The sequence below is a fragment of the Poecile atricapillus genome, chromosome 6, assembly GCF_030490865.1.
Source record: "Poecile atricapillus isolate bPoeAtr1 chromosome 6, bPoeAtr1.hap1, whole genome shotgun sequence".
Taxonomy (NCBI): domain Eukaryota; kingdom Metazoa; phylum Chordata; class Aves; order Passeriformes; family Paridae; genus Poecile; species Poecile atricapillus.
Window position 1 is genome coordinate 12,742,960 of NC_081254.1, and position 27,664 is coordinate 12,770,623.

Here is a 27,664-nt window from a genome sequence, read left to right on the forward strand (position 1 = left end):
AAAGCATAAGAACATGGAAAAACAAACTACAGGGAGCTCTTACAACAGCAAATATTCAAAGATCAGAACTTTTTATTACTATGATTTTAAGTTGTTCTGGGCTTCAAAGTTATTACTCATTTAGAAATTCCCACTGAAATATAGTGGTTTTGGTTTCACGAAATTATTACCCAATTTCAGAAGCTGGACCTAAATTATTACATACAAAACTCTGCAATACTATTATAGAGTAACCCCCACAGATATTTCAACAATAATTTTGCCAGTTTTTATGGAAGAATTTCTCTTCCTGCCCTGAAATAACTGTTTGAATAAGTTTTTTACACAGCATTCTCCAGGCAGAAGACAAGACTCCCATTAGAGCCTGCTGATCTCCCTTGCTCAGCTTAAAGGATTTCCCAGTAGCAACAAACCTATTACTTTTTCAGAGTTCCCAGCACTTCCTGACTCCCAGACCCAGGTAACAAACACAGCACTTGGCAGTGACTTCATCGTGAATTTTATTCAAAAACTGCTCTTAGGTTGAGAATTCAGAGAAATTAAGGATCTAATCGAGAAATATTTTAAACAATTCCTCTGCAAAAGCACCCTACTATTTTGGGAACCCAGCTCCCAGAGTTTAGAATAACTGGGGAACAAAAAGCCAAACTAAAAGCATGGGGACAAAGTCATCAATGTGTTGGGCCGGATAGAGCTCACTGCTCTTGTCCAGCACCACTCACTGAGGCTGAAACAGGAGAGGAACCTCCCACTGAAGAAGTGCTCTTGACACAGCAGGACAGGGCGCTGCACCCTGAGCACCAGCACTGCTCCTTGAAGCACCAGTTCTAGTGAGGGAATCCAACCTGAAAGGGAACTTAAAAATCAAGTTTAAATCAGTAATCTACTATTAACCCCAGTCACTCACAGCTGCAGTGTTCGGCAGCAACACACCCCGCTTGACTCGCCTTGGCAGCTAGAAAGTGACCGGGTTTGTAGCGTTTTCTGTTAATTACATGAAAATTATTAATTATTCTTTAACATTTCCCCTGAGACTGGTAGTTTTCAGGTGCTATGTAATAAATGAATCATTCTGGTTAGCTAAAACATCTCAATTGTTCATTCCAACTTGGCAAGCTCCACATTAACACCAGCGCACAACCCCGTAAAATTCAACCACCGTGGCAAGTGGCAACTCCAGATGCACACTCAACACTGTAATTAAGTCATACAACGAGGAAGTTCAGCTATCTGTATTTCCTCTCGAATATTCTACACCAACTGCAGTGCTGTTTAAATTATTTCTGATTTATGTTATCCTTTGTTGGGCACGTATAACGCAATTTGAACTACCCTGTAATTGAAACAGGAGAGTGCCCCATACTGCCACGAGGAGAAACGAGTTCTTGGCTGCAGCAGGGGTTTGCAGGGAGCTCTGCTCAACAGAGGAGAAGCCTGTTCCTGTCCTGTATTCCTGCCTGAGTACAGCTGAAGGGAACTGGCATTTCACCTGCTCACAGATGAAGCACCAGGCTCCTGCTGCTGCTACTGATTCATCACTCTTAAAATTATCTACACAGGGAAACAGAGTTCTGCCTAGAGCAGGGGGATGACACGTCTCCTCTCTGACCACTTTGAGAGATAATAAAGAACCAAGGGAGGGATGGATGGATGGATGGATGGATGGATGGATGGATGGATGGATGGATGGATATTGCACATATGTATTTCCTTTCTCTGTAAAGGGCATGGATTTGATTTGGTTCATGTCACTCACTGACAAAAATCAAAATTTAATATAGTCAGCAACATCAGTGGTGAGATGCACGTTCCAAAGATAAAAACCAGCAAAAGTACATACAACAGGGTGTAAGTGAAGATGTAATTCCTTCCTAGCAGACATTATTTTAGACATGAAAAATGCATTTTAAATGTACCAATACAATTCTAACTAACTGTACCAGATATCAGCACAGCATTTACTCTAGAAGTTATCCTGTAGATTCTTTCAATATTATTTGACACAGCCTCAAGACAAAGGAAAAATGGCATAAAAATATTGAGTAGGGTTCTCATTAAAAAATTCAGCTTAACTTCAAGCACAGCTAACAATCTTTAGCTGTTACATTTACATGAAAAATAGTGAATTGCAACATGAAGAAAAAATTTTAATTTGATGAAGAATTTTATGAAGATTTTAAAGTATATTTGAAAAAGAAAATTATTCCCCTTTATTTGATACATCATACAGTGATAGTGAAGAACAGTAAGAGACACATGCACCTTCAGCACACATTTAAAATATTAATTGCAAATCACAGCATATTTGGCAACTCTTTCACTGCTGCTTCCACTCAAGTGTAAAACAAGATTACTGTGAATTCTGATGTGCTATAGTCTTTCCACCTCAGGCAATGATCTTAAACCTCATTAGCTGAGTAGGTCTGTGTGGGATCAGGACTGAAAATGTGCAAAGAGTCAAGATTCAGACCTGGAGGATATTTGTACGTGAGAAGAATCCAAGCACACAAATAGAACATTCATCTGCACATCTCCAATCCTCTCATTAGATACAAGAACCTGCACTTTCTTTCATACACCAGAACAAACACCATGCTGAGGCTGTTCCCCCAAGACTTCTAGAAATCAATTGTTCTGGTTTTCATTTGTGGGTCTATTAAACATGATTTTACATGATAGATACATACATTGACTTTGTACACCATTTGTTCACTCTAAAGCACTCTCCCTTTTTCTGCATTGCTGTGTGATGGAATTAAGTGAATAGTGCAAAGGCAAAGCCATAAATGAGCTGGACTGGAGATTCTCTCAGAATATTATAAATCAGACAAGACTTCCTATCCACTACTAAAATCAGATTACCCGGAGTTAACTAACAGCTGTTTCCCACGTCAGCTTTACCATGATTTTGTCCAGAACAGCTGTCACTTTACTTCACCTGTCCTTACCCTACTCACCACATTTATGGGGTTTTAATATAAGCACTCATTCAGAAGACTTTTGAACCCATTTTTGATTAAAAATCCACACTACTGATTCAGAAATCTATCTGAAAATTCTATCTCCTTTTCCAGAGATAGAATATTCTTTTTTGGTGCAAGCTACCTAGACCTGCAATTCAAAATCATCTAACTTTATATCAAATTATTTAACACATTAGTTGCTTATTTTTCAAAATCAAGGACTTTTCATTTTTTCTGTAGAACATACACGTTCTCTTTTATTCTCAATTAACAAAAAATTAAAATTTTTAGCCTTCCTTCCAGCATTCTCTGCCAAATTTAGCTATGATTAGACCTATTCCATTTTTAGAATTTCACTGCTGCCAAACAGTTTGTAACAAAAACTACAGCAATTCATACTTGTTCCTTTTTAGTTACACTCTGATATAATTTAGCACTTGTCCATTGCCTAACATGCAGTGCTCTCAGCTTTTGCATTTTTATCTATTTATGTTCATCCTCATTACTCCCTTGTTGATTAACTTCCCTTTTTAATCATATTTTTTTAATCCAAAGTAGTTCTCTTTCACAATTAATGAGTTGTATTCTTTGGCATCTAATGAATCAGACTTGCACAGTTCCAATTATCATTGGTATTCTTGTTTCAGCATTTCCTCCCACTCCATTCTCTCCCAACCGCTTTCAAATTCCCATACATATATTTATATATTAAAGTGAGAAGTATGCCATGTTTACTCTGTGACATTGGCTACACTCTGTTTCTGCATATCAAACAAAACCATCATAACCACTTTTAGTTGGGTGATCAGTGACACACTGTGACAGTGGCACAGCAAAACGAGGATCCATGCAAGCTAAGGAAGATGTTTTCCATAAAACACTAACTAAAGACTTCACACAGTCTTAATAACTGTGACATCATCAGTTCTTTCCTCATTCCCAAAAGGAATCAATATGTCAGGAAGTGTGCTACATTTATTCTGCTCATCTTCCAAGGCAGGATATGGGGGAGAAGAAAATCATGTGGTCCATGAGAAATAACGCCCAATTTGAAAGGCAGGCTGAGGAAAAAGGCTCCCCAGGAACAAACTGCTGAGCTGAATTAGAAACAGCTTTTCATGTTTTGAGAGCTCAGATAAAATAACAAATATGCTTCTTGGAAACTCTCCCAATGCGTGCTTTAGGTGCAAAGTTTGGATTCTTAGCAATGAATTCTCTCAGCCTTCCTTTGTTTTCAATGTGGAAAAAAAAATATTGAAAAAGACAGGGAAAAAATAAAAGCAACTAGACAGGAAAGTTTTACTAAAGTAATTGTTCTTCACGTTTTTATGGAGGCACAGATATGCAAATATATTCCACAGGATTGTCTGAGATGGAAGGGGCCCAGAGGGATCATCAAGTCCAGCTCTCAGGGCCCCCAGGGATCAAACCCACAAGCTCGGTGTTATTGGCAGCATGCTCTGACCAGCTGGGCTAATCCTGGGGTCGCTGCAAGGGACCAGTTTTAATTTGTAATCAGGAAAAGCACATTATTAGTGACCTAAGTTTCCCAAAAGTTTATCTTAGGTTCTGTATTCCTCAGCTGGTAGATCTTGCTTTGCACATCCTTAAAATCTAAATGTATGTTCTGTGAGCAGAGGCTGTGCCTCAGTGCTGAGGAAAGTAAAATGTGTGTGGAGGGATCAGCAGTCAATGAGTTAATTTTACAAATGTTATGTTGAAATGGATTAGTAATGCCACAACTCCAAAATAATGCACACACACCTATTCCCCCTTCTATGTATAAAGCTTTTAAAAAATCACTGCTGAAAGGAAAATTTGGTACCCTTGAAAAATGTTATTGTGCATAAAGTAATAATAGTTTTCCCAAAAGTTGATAAAATACTGATTTAATTCTGCAGGTTCTTATACATCAGTAACTTGCATGTGAGTAAGATCTCTGCATAATAAGACACATACATAATATACATTAATAATGCACAATTATAATTGAATGCTTGTAATTATTTTCAGGATCAAAGCCCTTATTAAAAATTCAAATTTAAGTGTTATAATGGTAGTAGTCATGATGGACTTGCATGTGGATGTAATGAAATTAAGCCCTGTAATAAGTGGGATGTTTTGCATATACAATCAGATAATCTTAAAAATGATCAGTGTAGCGCTGACAAGTGCTAAAAGAGATTAAATTGTGATATTACTAATATTTAGTAGGGAAATAAGAAAAATAATAAAACCCACACCCTGGTGTTTCTTGGAGACATGGTGAAACTATCAAATGACCAAGGTGATAGAAAACCTGAAGGCATGGGGCAGATCGTGGCCACTCCACCTGCCTAAACTGAAACTTGGAGCCAAGAGGAACTGCTTGTCCTCATTCCCTGCACTCTGCAGATTTCTCATATTGTTGCTACACTCAGAAAAGATTTAACAGGTTTTCTTTCAGTATTGCTAGGTCAGCATTAAGGTAATTGAATAACTACGGCTCTGTGGAAACAGGGGTGTGCTGATTAAAAAGTATTTCCAGTGCAGAAGATTGAGACTAACACATATTCTCAACTGATGTGTTACAGAAAACCTGCAAAGGGAAGTTATACACAGCCTGAATTCAGTGTCAGTAATCCAGAAGGCAAAAAGATGTCAAAGCATTTGAGCTGTGGTATCACTGACGCACCAGCCTGTCCCTGTTGAGAACCTGGCCTTCCATGTCCTATTTAAATCACATGCTCCCCAGCAGCACGGCTCTGAGATGCTCAGAGTGCGCTAAATTTAAAGAGCACTTCTGTAAAGAAGCTCCAGACGTGTTTCTCTGCTCCTAGGGATAAAGTGACGCTCCCCAAACTCTTATTTCATCTTAACTGAGACAGCAACAATGCCTAGTTTGTGCTTAAGGCCAAATACACTTGTACTAGTACTAGCAGCAGATTAATCATTGAATTCCTTTAAAAATAATGAACTATTTCTAGCATTAAAATGCTATAAAAGGTGTCTACCATCAGCAGAGCCACAGCTGAAATGGCAGTAGCAGAGGGATGTAGAGATGACACAAAAGACTTCAGCCTGTGCTTTCAGCCTGATGCTCAGAGCAGGCTCGAGCTGCAGGAAGCCCAGGGCATGTCCACAGGCATTGGAAGCACCTGGAGCATCCCCCAGGCTGTGGGGGTCAAAAGGCAGGGATGGCTGAAAGCCTTCCTGCATTAGAAACTGAGGAAGAGATTTGAAATCTGGGGCTGTAAGAACTCATGGAGACACAGGGAAGAAACTACTGACACAAATACCACCAATGTTTAGATTTGCTTTCTGCCTTAGTAATAAAGATTAATACTTGCTTTTGTGGAAAACAAAGCTTAAAGACACTTAGAGCTACCACTTGAATATAAGCAGTTTGCTTAAGAAGATTATACATTGCAATTTGTTTTAAAATGTCAAGCATGCATAAGAACATAAACCTATAAACTAAACTAGGTCCACCAGGGAGAACTGGAGAATTGTTTCTATACAAGATGCACATTGTAACATCCACCCAGATCTTGGGAATTTATGTTTACTACCTAGTTCCTGCTGTATTTCAAAGAGGATCCACCATCAGTATCAGGAAACAAATGCAAGTGCAAATGAAATGGCATTGTAAAACCTACAGAAGTCATTGCAAATTCCAACTGTATTTATACAACTTGTCAGGTTCAGCACTGCTAACACTGTGTCACTGCTGCATTCTCCTAAAGCCATGGCAGCACAGCAAGTGCTTCTTTTAACAGGAGCAGTCTAGAGCTTTTGTTTTGTTTATCAATTAAAGCTCTTGATCATTATTACTTAGATAAAAACTTTAAAAGTGTATAATGGATTATTTTTGTAGGATAAAATGGCTTACTTGGTAGTTTCCTGTAATAGCTCGCCCATGCATTACTTTTTTGAATCTATAAAAATTGTGTCTAGGTCATTTTTCCTGTAGCTTTCTTTTAAATATTACTCACTCAACACACACATTTGATTTCCTCATAAATTTCTTAATCCTGTCCAGTGAAGAGAAACAGCTTCCACAGCTAGCCCTTGCCAAGGGGGGATGGAAACCAAAAGACATTTTGGTTGTACTCTTCACGTGTTCTGGATGTTTTTCACCTTTAAAAAGCATGGCTTAAAATAAATAAATTAATTAATGTTTGTTCCTACATTGGTGGAGAAAATATTGGAACTGAAATATTGGATTTTACTTATTTTGTGTCATTAACTTTTGCAGCAAATAACTGTCCCCCAGTGAATACTCAACAGATATGACAGCTACAGCTAGGAAACAAAGAGCTTAAATTAGATTATAACTATGGGAACACCAGTAGATTCAAAACGAGGGCTGAGGCTCTCTCACAAACAGCTCTGCATTACCAACAGCTACACAGTTCTTTTAACTCTATCAATCTGTAAAAATAAAGCCATTTCATACCATGACTGCTGTTTCTTTGGAAATGACAATGGAAATGTGCTTTGTAATTCTCAGCTAACAGTAAAATTCAAGGCAACTACTAGCTTTAAGTTCAAACAATAGCAAAATGCAAAAGAGATTAAGGAAATGAAATAGGAAAGGAAAAAAAATAATATAAGCACAGTTTTATTCAGCATCTAGAGAGGGCAGGAAACATGAGGAGAAGTAGGCTCCTTTTCTTCAGGCTCTATTTATCTGGGTATTGATTAGCGTGTGTTCTGTCTGCTCAGACATGCTGGGAACATTTTCCTTCACATTGTGCAGTCCAGAAAGGAGCTACTGAGGAGGAATTTGAAGATTAATCAGTGTGTTAATTGAGGTTATCTAGATAATGACAGATGGGAAGAACAAACTAAGCAAGTCACTGTGGCAGTCATACTCATCTGTTAAAACCAAAATTAATGGATACACAAACTTAAGTTCACTTGCTCATTGATTTTTATCCAGCTGCAGCGGACTATAAAAGAGCTATCGGGGAAAGTTATCCATTAGCTGTCAACTCAGAATGCCTTAAGAAGCAATTGCTAATCCTCCAGTGATATCTCACTAAATCCTAATCTCTACAAATTGTTCTTGGAAGAAGCATTAAACTGGTCATCAAACCAGGTTTTTAATGCTTCTTAAGGCTTACTCAACCTGTAACCCTTTAGAGATCATACAAAGCACTGAAATATTCAAAAGCAGATAAAGGAATTAAATCAGATGGATATTGTCAACTGCACGTCTACACCCCCCTGCAGTTTTGTGTGCTGTGAAATAAAAACAAAACAGGAAAATTCACCATTATAAATACTAAAATAAAAAATCCTAGCATTCATACTAATTAAGATACTACTTTTATTTCTGATGCAACCTCCTATTATAAAAGGGTATAAAACACTTATTAAAGTGGTGGAGATAGATTCATTAAAATTTCAGTACTCATATCATTCCAAATAAACACTAAACAAAAACACATTCTTTTTCTCAACTTATTAAAATCTTGATTGTTTCATCTAGAATTACATGATGCAACCACTAAAATGGTTTTAAAGCTACACCAGTATGAAGGTGATATAAATTAATAGGTTCTAAGACTAAGCATTTTAGAAAAGGAGAAAACAGTGATGGGGCTTGGAAAAAATAGTGAATAAGGATATTTAGTTCATTAAATAACTGCAAAATTATTAAAATCTCTCTCAAATGTAGGTTAAAGGAAGCAAATAATTTTGTTTCCCAGTGCCACAGAAGTGGTTCACTTGAAGATTTTGGATAAGAGTTGTGGAGAGAGCACAGAGATAAAAATCACTGACTGCAGATAGTAATCCAAAAAACTCGAAGTTTTTCACTTGGGACAGGCACAAGTTATGGTGTGTAAGCAGAAATGGTCACAGCGAGAGAAAACAAATGGCTGGCAGACAAAATCAGCAAGACAACCCAAAATAAAATTAACAAAAAAATGCAAACTGATGCAAAGGGATTATTTGTTCTATCTGTGCACCTGACAAAGAACAAAAGGAGACTCAAACTTTAGGAAAACTTCCAAACTTTCAACAGTTAAGGGGTGCAAAACACTAGAACAGAATGGCCTTTGTGGAAGCAAAGGGAAGTTGGAAGTCACACACCTCCATGTGTGAAATGCAGTCTTAAGTCAGACCAGCTCTGAAAAGAACGTTTTATGTCTATAAAAGGCAACTGAGGATGAAGGTTACACAGTAAAAAATATTTATGTGGGCATACAGATTGCTTGGCAAAAATATTTTTTCAACATGCAACATTATAGACCCAAGCTTATCAAATTAAAATAACATTTTACCAGCATTCTGCATTTTTAGAGACCACTCTGGGCAAATTAAGGAAGTTTTGAAATGTGATTCCTTTGTTAAGGAAGTTTTGAAAGGCATATACTACAGGTTAAAATGTCACAGAATTCTTCACAAATTTGAAAAGAACTTTTATTTAAGTTGTGTCTACTGTTTGGTGAAGTAGCTCAAGAACTAAAGATAGGCAAGTGTTTGTAACAAAGAAAAGGAATGGAGGTAAAATCCAGATAACATTTTTGGCAGTGATGAGTGGAATTGAACAGGGCTCTGGGACAGATACTACAGGAACCAGTGAATTCTCTCACTGATGTACAGCAGGAGTTTTACTGCGTGTGACCTCTGGAAAAACAAATGCACTCATCCATAAAGGAAAATGCTCTACAAATGCAAATTAAAAAGGATCCCAGTATCATCATGAGCAGAATATGGTGCTACCTAATATACAATAAGATGTTCTATTTTTTAAACAGAAATAGCTGTATTGTCCTTTTAAATACAATATTGTTCTATCTTCTCCTAAATGTTAAGAAATATTAAGAAAATGCAAAAGGCTCTTTCTTTCAAATGGTTTTGTTCTTCATTTAATTACCTGCTCAGGGGAATAAAGCGACTACAAATTAACTGATCAAAATAAAGCTTAGTTATCTAGGGAACAAAGGCAACCTACTGTATTTCTTAAAGCTCTTTCACAGTGCATTTAAATATTTATTTGAATAATAATTTCTGGAAATTCGCAAGAACATCAAATTCAGAGGTAGAAAGTGTCAAAAAGGTGCTAAATCACAAAAAGAAATACTCCGGGAAGTTTGAATAATTCTTGAGGAAGCAGAAGAGACTCATAAAGCCCAGACATATTTTTAACTGAAAAATGGACCTCTTTTAAAATTGTGGATCAGTGAAGACATCTGTCATTCAGAATACATGTTCCCTCCACCCAAGTTTATTATTCTATTAGAATTTCAGAGTACCAGATAATGATCTAAAGTGAAGAGAGGCAATTTTTAAAAATGGCTGTGTAACTGTTAAAAAATACAATCTTTCTTTGGTTAAAAACAGAGACCTATACCCACAAACACAAATCTCCAAAGTGAGAGTGCAGTGGTACGTGTATCCCGAAGAAGTCCCAACCAACCAGGAGAATTAGAGTGAATGAAGGACCCATGTGTTGAGGGGAGGACAAAATGGTTTAGCCTCCTGTCTGAGGAGGTGTCTGTGATGTCTTGAGCTCACATAAGACATCCAGCAGCTGCAACCCCAATGTGTTGGAAAGGAAAGGAAGCACAAAAGTGTCAAAATGCAGGAAACCATATCAGAGCATCACTGGCAATCTCTCCAAATGAAGATCTTGAAGGAAAAAAAGGTCAGGAAACTGATTCTGCATCAGACTGTCCTGATGCTCGTCAGCCAGTGAACTGGGTGTTTATTTGGAGCTGCAGCTCTCCTGAGGTCGTGGTGAGGCACAAGGAACTGGAAGGAACCACGAAGAATAAGGACTCACTTATTGGAAGGACTGACAACACAAATTCATCTCCCTGAGCACCATGCAGTGCTTTGGAAAATGCCATCTTTAGGCAGAATGGCATACCAAGAATGTAAATTAAGGAGCTGCAACATGGAATTAGATCTGTATCACCATAAGAAAATACAAATTTCTAGGGATGGTTTTCAAATAGTTTATCCCAATGTATAACAGAAAATAGACTCTTATCGTGTGAGATTATTTAAAAGTTAGTCACTTAAATGCAGTGATCATGGGAAAAGTCTATCAGACAGGAACTTCCACATTGCTAAAGGTGAAATTTTCAAACTCTTCCTCACAAAATCAGAAATGACTCAGAAGAGAGTGGATAACTTGACAACTTTCCACCTGATTGATGCAAGCAAATACAGCAAATTTTACTCCTCTGTGGCCACTTAAAAGATCACAGAACACAGCAAATGAAAAAATGTGATTGTGTTCTTGTCATCTATTATTTTGTCGTTTCCAGCAGCAACAGCTGCTCCTTGGAACAGCCAGAAAAGGATATCAGGCAATCAGTCTTGACTCAGTTCTCACAGAAAAACAGAAGCTAATTCAAAACATGAGAGTATGATGCAGCTCAGTTATGACAGAAAAGGGGGATGACAAGAAAAGCAACAGCCATTTCAAACAACAGTTAAAGCTTTTTCAAAAGATTTGGGAAGCTGGAAAAAAAGAAAAAGGAAGGAAATTAAATGGAAGGGGGAAAGCCTAAGAATATAAAATATAAGCATTTCAAATAACATTATAATAAAACCCAGCAGGATATGGCGTTCTTCCTCTCCCTGAAAGCAAGAGAAGACAGCAAGTGAAATGACAATGCATCCTTTCTCAAATAAAATCTATCCTGAGCAAATGACTCAGAAAACCAAGAGAATTTTAAAAGCTATTAGGTAAAGGCAATAAATTTATTGTATTTAAGTGTATCAGTAACAGGAAGGTTATGAAAGAATCAGAATGTTCTACTAAAGGATCAGGCATCAATTATGGATACTGCAGATAAATTACTTCTGTGCATTGATCTTTACTGCAGAATGTGATGGAGAAACATCTACTATAAACTTTATATTTCCAGTAGGAACCACTTATAGAGAAAATTAAGCACTTATAGAAAAGAAGCATCATGGAAAGATTCTAGAAGATTACTTTCTAAAGCTTATTGCAAATAACAGGGCACTTGCCAAAAAATAAATTATAATCTGACAAAAAGAAACCCAAAACCATAACAAACAAATAATCAGAAACATATGTGAAACTATGCCTCTGACTCTCACAAAGGTGGGCCGAGATACCCCAAATACTTCTGTCTCCAAAGAGTTTCACAAAATTTTCTTACAGTAGAAAAGGTCCATAAGTTTTATTTTTTGATCAGAATCAAGTTATTATCTGCTTAATAGGAAATAAGTATCAAATTTATGTTTTGCAGTTGCCTAAATCATTTTTCATCCTAATCAGCAAGTGGCAGAGAAATTAAAACCAAGGAGAGACACCTAGAACTTGTCAGGAAACAAACAAAACACAATGCCATCAATGGAACTTCCACAGTACCTTCAAAAGACATTCTGAATTCAGAATTCTTTTCTTATTATGTAGAATTTTAAAAGACAGGGCTGCCCACCATGATAATTGTTATTTAAAAAAAACAGCATTTTGGGTTAAATAATATTAAAAGGGTATAAGAATGATGTGAGCACTGCTCAGGTGCACACAGCCTTTTGGGGACACTTCCCTGTTCATTGAGACACTTCCAACAAGATTCCAGAGTGGAAGGGCAGAGCACACTCAGGTGATGAGGATGATAACAATAAAATGTTCATTCAACACAGACTGCAGAGGCAGCACTGACAGAGCAACACATTCAACTGGCTAGGAAATGTTTTTGTTTGGGAAATTGAAAAGATGCGCTGAAATATCCCACCATATGTGGAATTCTTTCTCTAGTCCATATTAATTCTTTCTCTTTGGCAGCACCACCCATTCCAGGAGAATCCCTGGGAGAAATACCACAGGATCCTGTGCTGAAGAGCACAACAGGAATTGTTCCCAAACTGTATCACCTGATTGTGGGCACAGCACATCATCATGGGGCAATTTCCTTCTCAGCTTTTCAATAATTCACTTGCTGGCAGGAGCCTTATCAAAATAAATTAGACCTAAGAGAAAGCACGCTAAATATTCACAATACAAACAGTTCCACTGGCTTTTCCAATCTCCTGAGCTTCTAAATCTGTTTCTCTCATTTCCTCTCAGCATAAGACCTCTGCTCCTACCTCTGCTGTCCTGCTCTCTGGGCATTTCTGGAAGAGCTTAACTCAACAGCAGCAATGGAAGGATCAGCACAGAGCACTGAAAATGGCATTCACAATTCCACTGCATCAGCAAAGCACAGCAGCATAGCATACATAAAAAAAAAGGAAATTAGGAAAGACAGCTCCTGTCTTTATTATGTACATACCCTCCAAATAATACATCACTTGGGAATAGCTGTTACATGTCCCTACGTAAAAGGTTCTAGAGAACCCATCAATGAAACTTCTATATAATTATAAAGGCCTATGCTCTGAGAAGCTAAGATTTGAAAATATAGCAGAATATTTTAGATTTCACACCTATTGCAAGTTGAAGTCCAGCCCTAGAGTTAATTTTTAGGATGTGCAGTACAAAATTCTCCTTTGATCACATCCTGATTTCCTGTAAAATCTCCAAATATACCATGTGTTGGTTTTCTTACAGAACTATCTAAAGATCTACAAATCACCCTTCCTGTGATGCCCTCCCCAGTGCCTATCCACACTAGTCACACAATCAACTGCTCAGCTCTATGAGAAGCCAGGTATTTGGTAAAGTTGCCCATGATTTTCAGAAAGAGTACCTGGGACTTTGGAAAACTGTCATTTCTTTTTTTTTTTTTTTTTTTTTTTGCAAATCAAGACTGACAGAACCATGCAAAATATAAAAACATTGACAAAACCCTCCTACACAAACACCAGCCCACCATTCAGCACAACTATTCAACTATTGCAGACTGGGAGAGTTTCAGTGTGTCCCACACCTGGCCATGTGCAGGCTGGTGAAGGTGGGGCTCACACCATATACTCTGGTCATAAAAAGGATGCCAGCCTCATTGTTAACATCACAGATCTATTCAGTTGTTACACCTCCTTGTTTCCAATCCATTTCATTATCCTATTTGCAACTGAAATATTCCCAGCTCTCCATTCCAAACAGCAGATTGTGCCACTTAATGGCAATTAAATGCCCTCAAGGCATTAAAAAGGCTATTATCAAAACATGTTTTTCAAGCACCGGTGTAAATCATTTCATACAGGCTTTGAAATTCATAATGAGCGAGTCTTCAATGAGAACGTGCATGTTGGGATCATACATCTGTGTTAATACAATATTTATCCTCAGTAATAACAAGTGATATGAAACTTTTCTCTGAAATACTGAGTACATGAACATTTCAAGATGTTAAGCAGTTTCTTGCCCACTACTAGTAAGTTTCTCTGCTACATTGTTTTTAAACCCCAAACCACACAGCAGGAAAAATAAGCAAATAAAACACTTAGAAAGCGTAGGTATTTACACTTGAAACACAAGCATATAAATTCAAGTTATGAAAAACATTTCAGCTAATTTAAAAAACAACAAATAACTCAAACTCTGTTGACTCTGGAGTCTTACTATTGGAAGGAGGTCGAAAGAGACACAGTAAAAAACCATTTGCCAATTGTTCTCCAGTTGTGTTGGTTGGTTTATTAATACCTCTCCTGTAAAACTTGTCTCATTCTCCATCTGAGATTCCCTCTAATAAATGCATTTTTATTGTTAATTATTTTTTTTCTAGAGATCAGCATAGTTACACTTCATAAAAGTCAACTATGAGCAAATGCAGAACAACAGACTAGGCTAAGCAAGTCACTCCTTTGTAACTGTTTATTTTAAATGTTAGCTAGAGCCCACTTATTCTCACTTATCTCATTGGGTTTGGATTTGGATTAGGATCCCACCTACTCAGAGAGCATTTTGACTCTATCTATAGAAGACTACACCATACTGAAAGTGTTTCTTCCTTTTGATGTGAGATATGGCAACAATAACACTTTGGTTCTAAAATATAACAAGACAGTAATATAAGACATAGTAGTTACTAAAATTCCCAGTGACAAGTGATTATAAAGTTAAGCTAAAAAGATTTAAATGGGGTTGTCATAATGGCAGGCTTTGGCCTAATGAGTGTCCCAAATTCAAACCTGATTCCACTCACTGCAGGACAAAAATAAAGAATTACTAACTAGAGTAAGTGGCTTGCTAGGGTGTCTCACAGACAGCCCTGCCCTTCTGTCAGAGACAGCCCTGTCATATGGGGACAGATCTTGGCTATATTTGGAGATATATTTTTATATCACCCAAAAAAATAGAAGTTTCTATCCCTTCCTCTTTAGTATTTAAGTCCAATAGTTTTCACTGTCAGTGAATTATTGGAAATTATCAGACACTCAAGCAACAGAACAACCAAGGATATCAGGTACTTTCTGAAATTTAAAACAAGACTTGTGAAGCATATTTCCTTCTTATTTTTCTGAATATTCATTAATACACACCTCACTTCTCATCTGTATGTCTTTACCACGTCTTATTTCACAAACAAGAAAACCTTATTTCACTTATTTCACAAATAAGAAAACCTGAGCTTGAGGAAGAGGAAGGGACCACTACTCATCTGCTAACTTCCAATAACCAACAGTCTCAAATCTTTTACTGTCATTGAGCTTTTAACAACTTTTTGGGATGAACAGCAGACCAATAAGCAAGCTGGGCTAGGGAGAAAGAAACCATTCTGCAGCAGCTGACTCAGAAAAGCTCTACACTGCTAAAGCCACTTTTTTTTCTGGTGGAAGGGGAAGGTGAGGGTGATTTTGTTGAGCTGTAGCAGCGAAGGGCAGAGCTGCAGAGCAGGCAGTGTGGCGTGGTTTATTCACGCCTGAGCGCTGTCTTCAGAGAAGGATCTCCACCCACGCACCCGGAGATTGCTTTTTCTGTTACTGTGTTATGTAATGCATGAAATCATTACACAAAGTAACGAACAGAAAGGTGAAACGCCGGTGGATCTCTGCTCTTACATGTGGGATTTGGGGTTTGCTGGGTTTTTTTTTACGTCAGCTCACTTCCCATAGCAACCACTGAAATTGCATGTCACATATATTTAATTTAATACCTCCTGATTGCCTTCATTTATGTTTGGATTATCCCAACCTCTGTTTAGGCGGAGTTGAACTGAACTTCAGAAGAAGTTCATTACTCTAAATTCCTCTCAATGAAGAGTTCTCATGTGAAACATTCAATCTAGTGCCTGTGGTCTATCCTCCTTCTTGCTGTGATTCTTACAGAATTGCTGACCAGCCTACAGCTCCCACTGACTACTCAGTTACACATGAGTTCCTCAGATTCTAATTCTACTCCACCACACAAAAAACACAGAAAACTTGTTGTTAAGTAGTATTTGTTAGGAAAAAAAAGTCCCTATGCTGCCATATAGATTGCATTCGTAAACAGGATTAAAAATGTGAAAAAAGTATTAAGAGAGCGTTACAATATTAAGGGGTGGTAGGAAAGTAGTATCTAATTAAACAATTCAAATGTAATGTATCTAATCAATTAGATATAATCTCACAGTATCTTCTTAAAAGCATTTTTTTAAAAAAATAATCTCCCTAATAAACCCACACCGCTTTTAAGCAGCCAAAATTCTCAGAGTGTGCAAGTAAAACATCTCACAAGAGTTATTAATCTTTGGATCACCTAACATACCTCATTCTCACTGTAGGACTCTACCCACCACCATCTCTTTAGTAAGGAATTTTATCATTTCACCTGCCCAATACATTGTCCAATACATAAATTTATTTTCCACAGGTATATCACTGACCAGTCAAGTGTTTGGTTAAAATCAGGGTTAAATGTATTTTAATTATTGTAAAATTTAAATAAATATTTGTTCATGGTTCTAAATCATGCAGTGTAAACAAACCAGGAATGAGGAGCTCAGTAGCTCCTCAATCTGTGTGTGTTCAGTTCATATTTACAGATCCACCTTACAGCAGCAAAGCTGTGGCTGGCTACAAATCCCCTACATCTGCCAAGGTGACAGAGGACAGCTTTCCAAATGTATGCAAACACAAGGTGCAATCAAGCCTTGTAGTGCACCCAAATACTGAAATCCAGGAGGTGCAAGCAATCTTTTCAGCCACCTCTAAAGTAACAATTCAAATATCAAACTCTTCTCCTCTTAAACATATCACACACTAGCATTTCAGCTTCACATATTCAGATTAAATCCAGTCATCCAAGAACTAAAACCTGAAAGAATTCCCTATTGCAGGCAGATACTTCTAAACCCAATTTAAAATATTAAGTTACTGTTGATGCTTTTCATTTACGACTAAGTAGGGCTCTGTAAAGAATGTGCTGCAGATATGAAAAGGTATTAGAAGCACTTCTTTCTTTCTGTGTGTTTGGAGGGAACAAGGCAGGGCAGCTGATGCTGCCAGAGACAAGGCAGGGGTTGTGTCTCCCCAGCTCACGCTGTCACCTCTGCTGCCCACACACCCCCCTTCCTCTCGAAGGCAAGGTGACAGCAAGTGTTCATCACCCTCCCAGTAAAGATGAGACTCAGAGTATCCTGGGAATGCTGCATTTTCCCCGTTGGCTGTGTGGTGAGGGGCACCAAGGTGCTCACAGCTCACAAGGCAATCAGTCGAGGCAAAGGTAGAGGGGGTAGAAAGAGAGCCCATGTGCACTGTGCAAACCTGCTGCAGAAGCACAGCCTCAGCCAGCAGCAGACTGCACCATTTTACTGTCATTACCTTGAGATAATCTGTGATTTTAGAAGTGTGTATATTATAAACTCAGAAACAGCATCAATTATTAATTTCACCTGTTAAGACAGTACAGTTTGTAAATTGTTCTGATTTCCAACCTGTATTTTTCTGACTAACATTCTTTTAAGGATGAAAACTAATTACAACCAACTTTATTACACTGAGATATAGCTTACAAATAAGCAGCTGACCCTGTGAAATGTGTGGTATGCTCTATTATAATAAGTAATAAAATAAAGATTGAAATCTAAAAGCAAAAGAAACACAATGTGCTTAAGGAAAAAGTCATTGCTGTATGTATTTATGCATTACATTTAAGCTTTCTAGTTGTTAGGAAAAAAAAAAAAACCAAACAAAAAACCCTGAGGGGATTGAACTTTTACCACTATGACATTATGTATCTGGGCCAGAACTCAGGCTAAAGACTAATGTGGTTTAGCTACTGATGAAATAATTATAAAAGTACCTTTACCCTTCTAAATCAGGAGCGCTGACACTCATCAGAATAATCTCCTCAGTTAAGTTCCTGAACCCACTGCCCACTGAATCCTGGCAGAGCAAAGCCTGGCAGGAAAATCACTGCACCAGTTCAGTGCAGTTTATCTCTGGGTTTCCAACCTCCTGCTTCTCTTTTCTGAATTCACTCACAGATTGAACAAGAAAATTAATTTTCTCTCCACACAACACTGCTTTTAAAAAAACCCCAAACTAACAAAGCAACTGCTTTGGAAGACAACCACTGGATTGTTTTTAGCAAGTATTACAGAATCAATTCCTAGTCAAAGCTTCTGGGCTAGCTTAGTACTACTGCAATGATAACCCACTCCCCACCGTACCGTAATTCACCAGGGGAGAGGAAACAAAGATTCCCCACATATTTGTTGATATTCAGTGGTATTACTCAGCCACTGAGAAGGGCAGTTAGCCACAGCTCTGAGGCACCCTGAGCACACTGCTGAAATGCTGTTTTCCTATGCACTGGACTGGAGGACACAAGTAACCATTAGCCTTGCACAACCCAGCACACTTTCCCAGGCTAGCAACACTTCTCAGTGCAAGTCCCTTGGGTTTGGTAAAGCCTTGATTACAGTCAGAAGCAGCACAGCAAGTTCAGGCTGAACATTTTCAACCTTCCTTGTCAACCACTTGTCACTGCAGTAAAAGTAGACCACCAGCACCCTTCTGGGAGGGTGGAACACACCTTATCTCAATCCCTGCCTTCCAAGGTCTGACATCAGTGAGAATACCCAGCTCTGGAAAAGAGGCTATTTGCTATTAATACTAATTTAATGGTTTGCTGTTGCACAGTGCTATAGCCCCTCTATCTGGTAACAGCCAGCAAGAAAGGTTCAGTTCTTGCTGAAGTAGAATCTTGAACTTTTACAGGAATGACACTGTGAAAAGAACAATGTGAAGTTTATTTCATAATTTTGGTTTCAGAAAATTACTAGATCTTAAAATACATCTTACCATCTCTAATGTTTTAGAAAGCATTTTCTATCTATAATCTTCATGAAAAAGTCAATTTTAGCATATATCGAGCTAAGAACATAATACAGAGAAAAACTACAAAACCAGAGATATTCTCAAGAATAATGAAAAACAAAAATCAGGAAAAAAAATAGTTTAAAAATGACATGTAATAAGATTAATGACTCACGTGTCTTCTCTCAGTCTACAGCTAAGCAACTACAGTCCTCCAGAACACCAAGATTTTACTACAGAAGTCATTTCAGGAAAATGGTAAACAGGATAATGGTGGATTTTTCAAGGCAGTGCTAAGAATACACACAGACACAAAAAGAAAATGCTCTAATGGAAATTCAGTTCTAATAAGCACATTTAAATAATGCTGGCAGCTTTTAAAAAGCTGATGTACATTTACTTACACAGGCATGTTTTGTAAGCACTCACACTGCAATCTAAGACAGACTAACACATTTAATCACACAGATGTTCACATAAATTGGCCCTGATTCTGCAGATCCATAACTCTACAAAACAGAATATGCATCACTAGCACATCCTAAACTGGGCCTCTAATGTATGCAAAACTTGGCCATACAGCAATCTCATTATAAAAAATGAAAGACCATAAACTTCTTCAGCACAACATCTACACAGAATACTATCAGGATATTTTTTCCTCAATGCTTTACTGTAAGAGTTGCCAAATGCCTCTGTTGAAGGTCTGAATTTTCATACAAGCTGCAAACACTAATTAATCTTTCTACAAAGAGCACCTACCATGTTGCACTGCTAACGTGCATCTCTCCTATGACAGGAAAATACAAGTGGCAGGTGGGGATGGGGCACAACTATAGGGCCCTTAGAGTTGCCAAGAGATGAATTCAAATTTTAAAAGAAAAAGAAAAGCCATAAACCCAAAAACCAACAAACAAAAAGATGTTAAAGTAAAAAGAGGAGACCCTGCAGGTTTCTGGGTTGATTTTACAGGGGCCAAAGCAGAATTCAGGTATTCCAAACCAAAGTTTCACTTTCTCTTTTTACCCAGTAATGTTTTTATTGGATGGTGAGCCTTTTCCATTCTACCTGAGCTTTCCCCAAATGTTTAACTCCTGCAAAAATAAAAAAATAAAAAATCACTCTGAGGAAAAAACATAAATCAATTTGGACTTCAAAATTGGTTGCTCAACATGATATGAAGTGAATTATCTTTGAAGCTGAATGGTTTATCTCCCACAGTCAGCAGTCAACATATCCACACCAAAAAAAGAACCAGAAAGGAATCAGGAGTAATGTGTTGTAAAAAAGACCTGAAAGTCATGAAATCCTCTTATTTAAATGCTACATGAGAAACACAACTTTGAAAAGCCAAAACACTGGTCTTAGAGGACAGAAAATATGGACTACTGGAAGAATTATTTTATCTGTATTTTTAAACATTGCTAGAGTAATATTGAGTATATTGAAAAACAGAAACAACCATTTAAACAGTTAGCAATACACATTTAGTTAATATATTTTTCTCCACTACCTCCAAATTTCACGAGGAAGAGTTGATCCAACTAGACATTTCTTCCATGAAAAAGACATGGAAATTCCTAAGTGTGGCTGCTATTTTAATTTTCCTCATGGTTGCTTTATTCAATTTTTTCCTCTTGAAGGCATTCTACCAAGGGACCCTAGAAACCTGTGTGACAGAAAGTAGAAACCCACTCAAAAAGCACTTGTGTGCATTTCCTTTCTCTGTGCTACTCAGGAGCCGCCTGAACGTTCATCCTCTGTCTTGTCCAGGTTTGAAATGGCCTCTCTCCACCCTCCCAGGGAGCTCCTGTCCTCCAGTGAAGATACTCAGTGGAGTAGCTTGAGATTAGGCATGAGGGGGAAGGTAAAAGTGAGAAAGCACAGTTATGAGCTGTCCACCTTGGAAATTCAGCTGAGCCATGACAAAACACAGCCCCAGTTTTGATCTGAAGCACAGCTGTCCCATTAAATGACACTTCCAACCCTCACCATACTGAGCCACGACCTGAGTCCCTTGGAGGAAGAAAACATCTCTATAACACAAAGGATTTCATTGTTTTGTCTACTCTAGTAATGCAAAATAATAATAAAAAAGCACTCGTACTTAATAGTAAAAGTGACTACAAACTCCTTCCGCAGAGCAGAACCTGAAAGAGACTTCCAAAATCAAACAGATGTACTTCAGCTTGGCATTCAGTGCAACTAGCTCCAGTGAAACCTCTGGGTTTATTTTCAGAACCACACAGACTGGACTGGCGTCAGAACCAAAGCAGCCAAAGGCTGGTCCCGGGGTTACTACAGGCTTTGAGATCCTGATCCTCCTCAAAAACTGCCACTGTGTAAATGCACAAATCCATGCTTGAATTTTGTGTGTGCACACACATGTGCACAGTATTGCAAAGTTGTTCAAACACAAAGAAGCTCGAAAAGAAACCACCAGGCTCAGAGACAAATAAGCCTCTGCTTTTAAAGGATTTATTTATATATGCTTGTGACCAAGTCATCCCACATGATTTTACTAGGCACTTTTCCTTGTGCAGCTTGTTTCCAAAACAATCACAGGAGAAATCAACAAAACCAAACACTGGTAGTTTCAGGTACTTCCTGAAAACCATATGGGCTATGAAACTGAAAGTCAAGGCCAAATCCCCAGAAATCCATGTGTTTACTGGGCTTTGCATTCAAAGCAATGAGTCATATGATAAATGCATTGTGCAACACCAGACACAATACTGTAGAGACAGGTCTTTTGCTTTAATTTTTAATTTCCATTTTCTGTGGGTTTATATAAACCATCAACATTACTTTAGCATAATCCTTTGCGATGAATCAATACTCTAATTTAATAATGGTATTCTGTTGTCAACATACAATATATCACATAATGTCCTTGAATAGATGCAAAAAAAATATGCTAAATAAAATGAAAGGCTTTGCTTTCCTCAGTGATCACAGGTTTAATCAATGTAATGAAAAACTCTACAGCCCCCCAGAAGACTTTCCTTCAGGGTTAAAAATCAGCATGGAATAATTTTAGCCATGTCCCTCCCACTCATCATGCCAATGCTGTGCAAGCTCTTCTAGGTCATAGGATCCCAACAATCACGTTAATGAAGGGAAGAGAGAAGAAATATATCTGAACAGAATCAATGTACATATCTGAGTGGGCCTTGTTTGAATACTCCACCTCTTCATGAATTCGGCAATAGCTGCTCTAGTCCCTAACTATAAAGAATATTAAAAATGTAGGAAACGGAATTCAGTCTGGTATCCTCCAACTTAATTGAAACAGATGAAGCAAGTTTTATATATTTATATATATATATATATGTGTGTGTGTGTATGTATAGCTGTAAAATGTGAAAAATAAAATAAATTACAATAACTTTTACTTCAGTGATGTGGCTACACATCTGCATTTGTTATCTTTACCTTGACAGAAGCCTTCTGTCAACAAGTATCTAAGATGGGAAACACAGTGTAATCATGTCTGTGGTACTGACTGAAGGTATCTGAATAGAAAATAAGTGAGAATGAAGAAGAGGCAAACTCTTAAAACTCCCAGTTATTTGCCTCAGTATAGTTTTTTTTCAATTCAACAGCTTTTGGAGCATTTAAAATTGGTAGATAAGTGGCATATTAATCTCAGTTAATGCCAAGGGCACGTGCTCCGCAGTCACGTGTGCTTCCCTCGATTCAATGACAGCTCACGCTCGTCATGCCAAGTGTTCGCGGTCCATGTCACTTGCTGGCAGAATGCTTCAGAGCTCTGGGAAGAAGAGTAGGTCTGGTTTTACTACAGTTTGGCACCTCCCACAACACCCTCCAGTTGGTGAAAACCCCGCAGTTCCATCTAAGTGTCATCCTTAATGTGAAAAAGAGACTTGAGTCAGTGCAAAATAAAACAAAGAGCTTTTACCAAAATGTCAGAGCTGGTAGCAGTGCATCTGCCAGATGCTTGTTACTTGAACCCATGCTGCGCATAACAAACAGTCAAAGATATGACGAGGATAAATGACTGGACCAAAAAATCTTTAGCAGGAAATCAAAGTCTACTCAGACTCCCAAAAAAAAAAGGGTTGCAATTGGACTTCACAAGATATATTGATTAAGTGTTCTGTAACATCTCTTTTCTTGGTTACTATGCATTAGTTGAGCCCCACCTGCCTGACCTCAGTTCTCTGCATTAGCCTTTAGCCATGTGAACACGAGAGAAACCACAGTGCTATTTCATAGCTGAATTCACACAGGAATTCTTTTAAGTACAGTATCTCAATTTGAGGATAATAACATTACTGAAGGACCCAGAATACCATGAAAAATGCATATTGGAAAAATCAGGGCATGACTCTTTAGAAATGAAACCAATGGCTTGATAAAAATAAAACCTCACTAGCATGTTCCAGTCTGTTGGTTGATTTCTCTGATCTACAGGCTGGACTATCCCTCTGAATCAGTGACTGACTTTTTCACGGAGCACTGGATGAAGAGGCTTAGGCTGAACAGACATAATCCATACATGATCATGGAAAACACACCAGACACAAGATACAGAGAGAGATTTGATGAGTAAGTGGCTTTTGCTTAGTCAGAACCTGAAGGATCTTCATCAAGAACTTTCAAAACAGCTAACAGATAGCTTGACTTTGAGTGAAACACAACCAAGAATTATTGTCATTATGCACACCCACAAAAAAGAGAGATTTCACAACATCTCCTCAGATGAATACACACACCGAGAAAAGGCTTTACCAACACTTATTCAGGTGGGCAATCATCTGGCTTCCCGCAGAAATAACTCCTGATTTGCCTTCCATTTTCCTAAGTCCTGTTTTGAGCCCATTTCAACATGTTAAAACAATTAAATAAACTACAACACAAACCAGTATAAATAAAGATAGCTGCTTCTTTTCTTAAAACCTGTGAAATGCTAAATAACCTATGACTCCCACCCACATATGTGCCTTGCCAAGCCAGAGGATGACACAAGGGCGTGCACTATTTTGAAGACTGGGCCATGAGATTCATCCTGTCAGATTTGTATTCACAAAGTACAGCAGGATCCTTGACTTTCATTTCAATAGCAGCTGGAACGACGGGTGCAGAAGGAACATGCAGCTCAACCTGGGAAATTAGGATGAATTTGTTTTTAAGAAAAATTCCTCTTCTTACTGAGAGCTATTAGTGGCAGACGCAGATACTTGCTTTGGGGTCACACCATGTCAGCAGTTCACAGCACAAAGACTGCATTTCTCCTTTCTCTCCCCTCAGCGGATACTGCAGCCTCAAAGAATTTTTCATGTATCCTTAGAGATGCTTATATGTATCAGGAGAGTACAGCTGTAGGCTTTAAAAAAATGTCCATATGCCCTACAAATTCAAATCCTTTTTTATGTAATCTATTTAATCTTCCATTAATGATAAGCTCTGCTATCAATGTGCCCAAACAGGGTCAATTTCTGCTGGATTTGCACTTCTTGCATTTCCATCCTATAACTGAGCTGCATTTAATGAAGGGAAACACCCTGATGTAAAACTGTAAAAGGTATTAGCAGCCTCCCTAAAACAAAAAACAGTTAGAAAGCTTTGCAACTGCCAGGAACATTTCAAGACTGTTCTTTTTTTCCTTCTTCCTTTGTGTGTCTCGCATGGAAGAGAGTCCTGCCAGCTGAACATTATTTATTAATCAGGATATTCCTGCCTTCTATACCTTGTAAGGAGACAGCCTAGAGGGGCGGAAATTGCTGTGGACTTCTCTTACATATCCAACGAGACAGAAAGGGGAGAAAGGAAGAGATTGCAAGGGAGCATTTAGATCCCACCTGGCAAACTCAGGCAGATACACACAGATCACAGCAGTCTGAAGAACCATGTAGTATATCTTGTTCACACAAAAATTAAAAATAAACGTATGAGTTGAGAATCTGTTTTCATTTGCTGTTTTGTTTTTTAAGAAGTGCCCTACACAGGTCCCTACACCTGAGTGAAACAGGTTGTGTTGAGCTCCACAAATTATTTTCCTTCTGGTAAATTCCAACTACCTTAGGCTGTAGCTACAGAACGTGCAGGCTTGGACACACCTGTAAGGGCTGCTTCTCCCTCAATTACTGTGGCAGACACAGGCGAAACGAGTTACTGCCTCCTTAGCTCTTCTGATTTAGTGATAGTTTCATTCGTAATCATTCCCAGCCATCCGCCACCTGCACACCCCCCGCCCCCCCCCCACACATCCAATTTGCTGCTCTTCTCCCAATTTTGTCAATTCAAAAGATCAGCTTGCACTGCCTATCCTCCGTGTCCCAGCGCTTATCAACAGAGAGATTTAACAGACAAAATAAAGTTCATGTTGCTTTCCGACAAAATCCTCCAGCAGAATACCCCTACAACAGCATACAAAAGGGGAGCCCCGGGCTGTAAAAGGGATTCAATTGAACTGACGTTCCCAGCAGCAGCAGCAACTAAGAGTTAATGGAGGACACCCGGCTTTCCACTTCCTCCACTGCATCCAAGAAAGCACAGAAGAATACTATAATGCAGTGTAATTGAGCGTTTCACTGAATAGCACCGCACAGAAGTTCTTTTGTCAAAGAATTGCATTTGTCCTAAGTAACCTTTATGAGAAGCCGAAAGTTGATGCACCCAGACCAAATGAATTTTCAGCTTTAGCCCGAATCCTTAGGTTTGTGCTTGGGAGTGTGGGAAGAACCAGCCACCAAGCATCAATCGGAGAACTAGCCCCCTCCTCTGCTTAAAAAAAAAATAGTCACGGCAGCACGGCGCCGTGGCTACACACGGGAGCCGGCAAAGCGCTAGGATGGGTCCGCACAGCCGCGGGGTGCCCCGGGCTCCCTCCCGGCCGAGCTGGCAGCAGCTCCTGCAGGAGCCGGCCACTGGGACGGGAGAGCGTCCCTGCGGAGCCCGCCCTCGTTTCAAGGCAGGCGAGTGTGAGGAAACCAAACTCCATCCCCAACAGAGAACACATGCACAATCCAGCCCGCACCTGCTGAACACCACTCTCTCCACACTGCCCCTCACGGAGCGGGGTCATCACTGGTCCCTCTCGCTCAGACACCTCCCAGCATCTCCTAAGTACCTTTCGCAGAGCAGCCTGGAAGGGGAAAAGGGGGAGGGAGTCTGCAGCCTTCCTAAAACCACAATGAAAAGCAGTCTGCTCAAATGGCTGCTCCTGCCTCAACATCCATCACACAGGCAGGGAACTTGCCGGGGGTAAAAGGGGGCGCAAGCAGGGAAGGGAGAAAGAAGCGCAAACTTCGGAGCTCTCCGGCCTCCCGCAGGGCAGCAAACCGCACGGGAAGGACGCGGCGCCCACCTCCGAGCGACGCATCGCCCCGGCCCGACCCCGCCGGCGCTCGGCCGGCGCCGGCTCCGGACGGGGCGAGGCGCGCACCGGGCGGCCCGAGGGCGCGGGGCGGCCGGCGACACTTACGGGTTTTGGGGGTCGTGCTGGCCTCCGGCGTGGTGGTGGTGGACTCCTGGAAGGGAGACAAGGTCCAGGACGGCGCCGAGTCGTGGACGTAGATCTTGTAGGAGGAGGTAGCGTGTGCCGCAGTGGGCCAGGCGGGCAGCGGCGGGGTGCTGGGGGCGGCGGGCGGCGGCCGGGCTCCGCGGCCGGCGGTGCCGGGGGGGCCGCTGGCGGGCGGTGCCGTGTGCGGCGACACGGGGTGCCTGGCCGCGGTGGGCCGCGGGCCGCCCCGCGCAGGGCCGCGGGTGCCGGGGGGCCGCGGGGGAGCCCGGCTCATGGTGGTGAGGCGGGGGCTGACACGGCTGGGCGGCCGCGGCGTGGCGGCGGCGGTGGTCTCCGCGCCGCGGGGGGGGGCGGTGGGCTTGGAGAGGAAGAAGGGGTCCTGCCCCACGCCCTTGGCGTCCATCAGCTCGGTGGGGACGTACTCCTTGACGGAGCCCACCACGATCCACTTGAGCAGCATGAGGCTGAGCCCCAGACCGATGAAGCCGATGAAGAGGGGTACCACGCACAGCCACGTCTGCTGCCGGTTCCAGACGATGCAGTCGCTGCAGCGCAGCTCCCGCGGCGGCCCCCCGGCCCCATCCCCGCCCGGGCCCCCCGCCGCAGCCGCCGCCTCCGCCGCCCCGGGCGCCGCGGCGCCGGCAGCCCCCTCGCTCATCCTAGGGGCCGTCCGCAGCGCCGCCGCGGCCCCGGGGCATCAGCGCGCCGCGGCTGCCGGCGGCATGCGGCGGAGGAGAGCGGAGGGGAGCGCGGCGCGGTGCGGAGCGGAGCGGGCGGCGGGAGCGCCCCGCTCAGTCACGCCGCCGGCACGGCATGCCCCGCGCCGCGCCGCGCCGCCCCGCGCAGCCTCCCGCGGCCGCGGAGTCAGCGGGACGGCCGCGCCATCCGCCGGGCGCCCGGCTCAAGCGCTGCTCGCTGCAGCCTCGTCGCTCTTCTTCTCGTCCCTCCGCTATAAGGCTTTTCTTTTCTTTTCCTTTTCTCTCTCTTTTTTTTTTTTTTTTTTTTTTTTTTTCCGGGTAGTAAGTCGCAGGGATCAGCCTCCTCG

The 27,664-nt window shown here is 40.4% G+C and overlaps 1 protein-coding gene across 1 annotated transcript in view; it reads right to left on the reverse strand.

Annotated features, from left to right (window-relative positions):
- NRG3 (neuregulin 3) overlaps positions 1-27,277 on the reverse strand; it is a 343,168-nt gene extending 315,891 nt beyond the window's left edge. Inside the window, exon 1 of the mRNA XM_058841432.1 lies at positions 26,581-27,277. Coding sequence (XP_058697415.1) covers positions 26,581-27,277 — 697 coding nt within the window. The remainder of the gene's footprint in view (positions 1-26,580) is intronic.
- Positions 27,278-27,664: the final 387 nt, after the last annotated feature.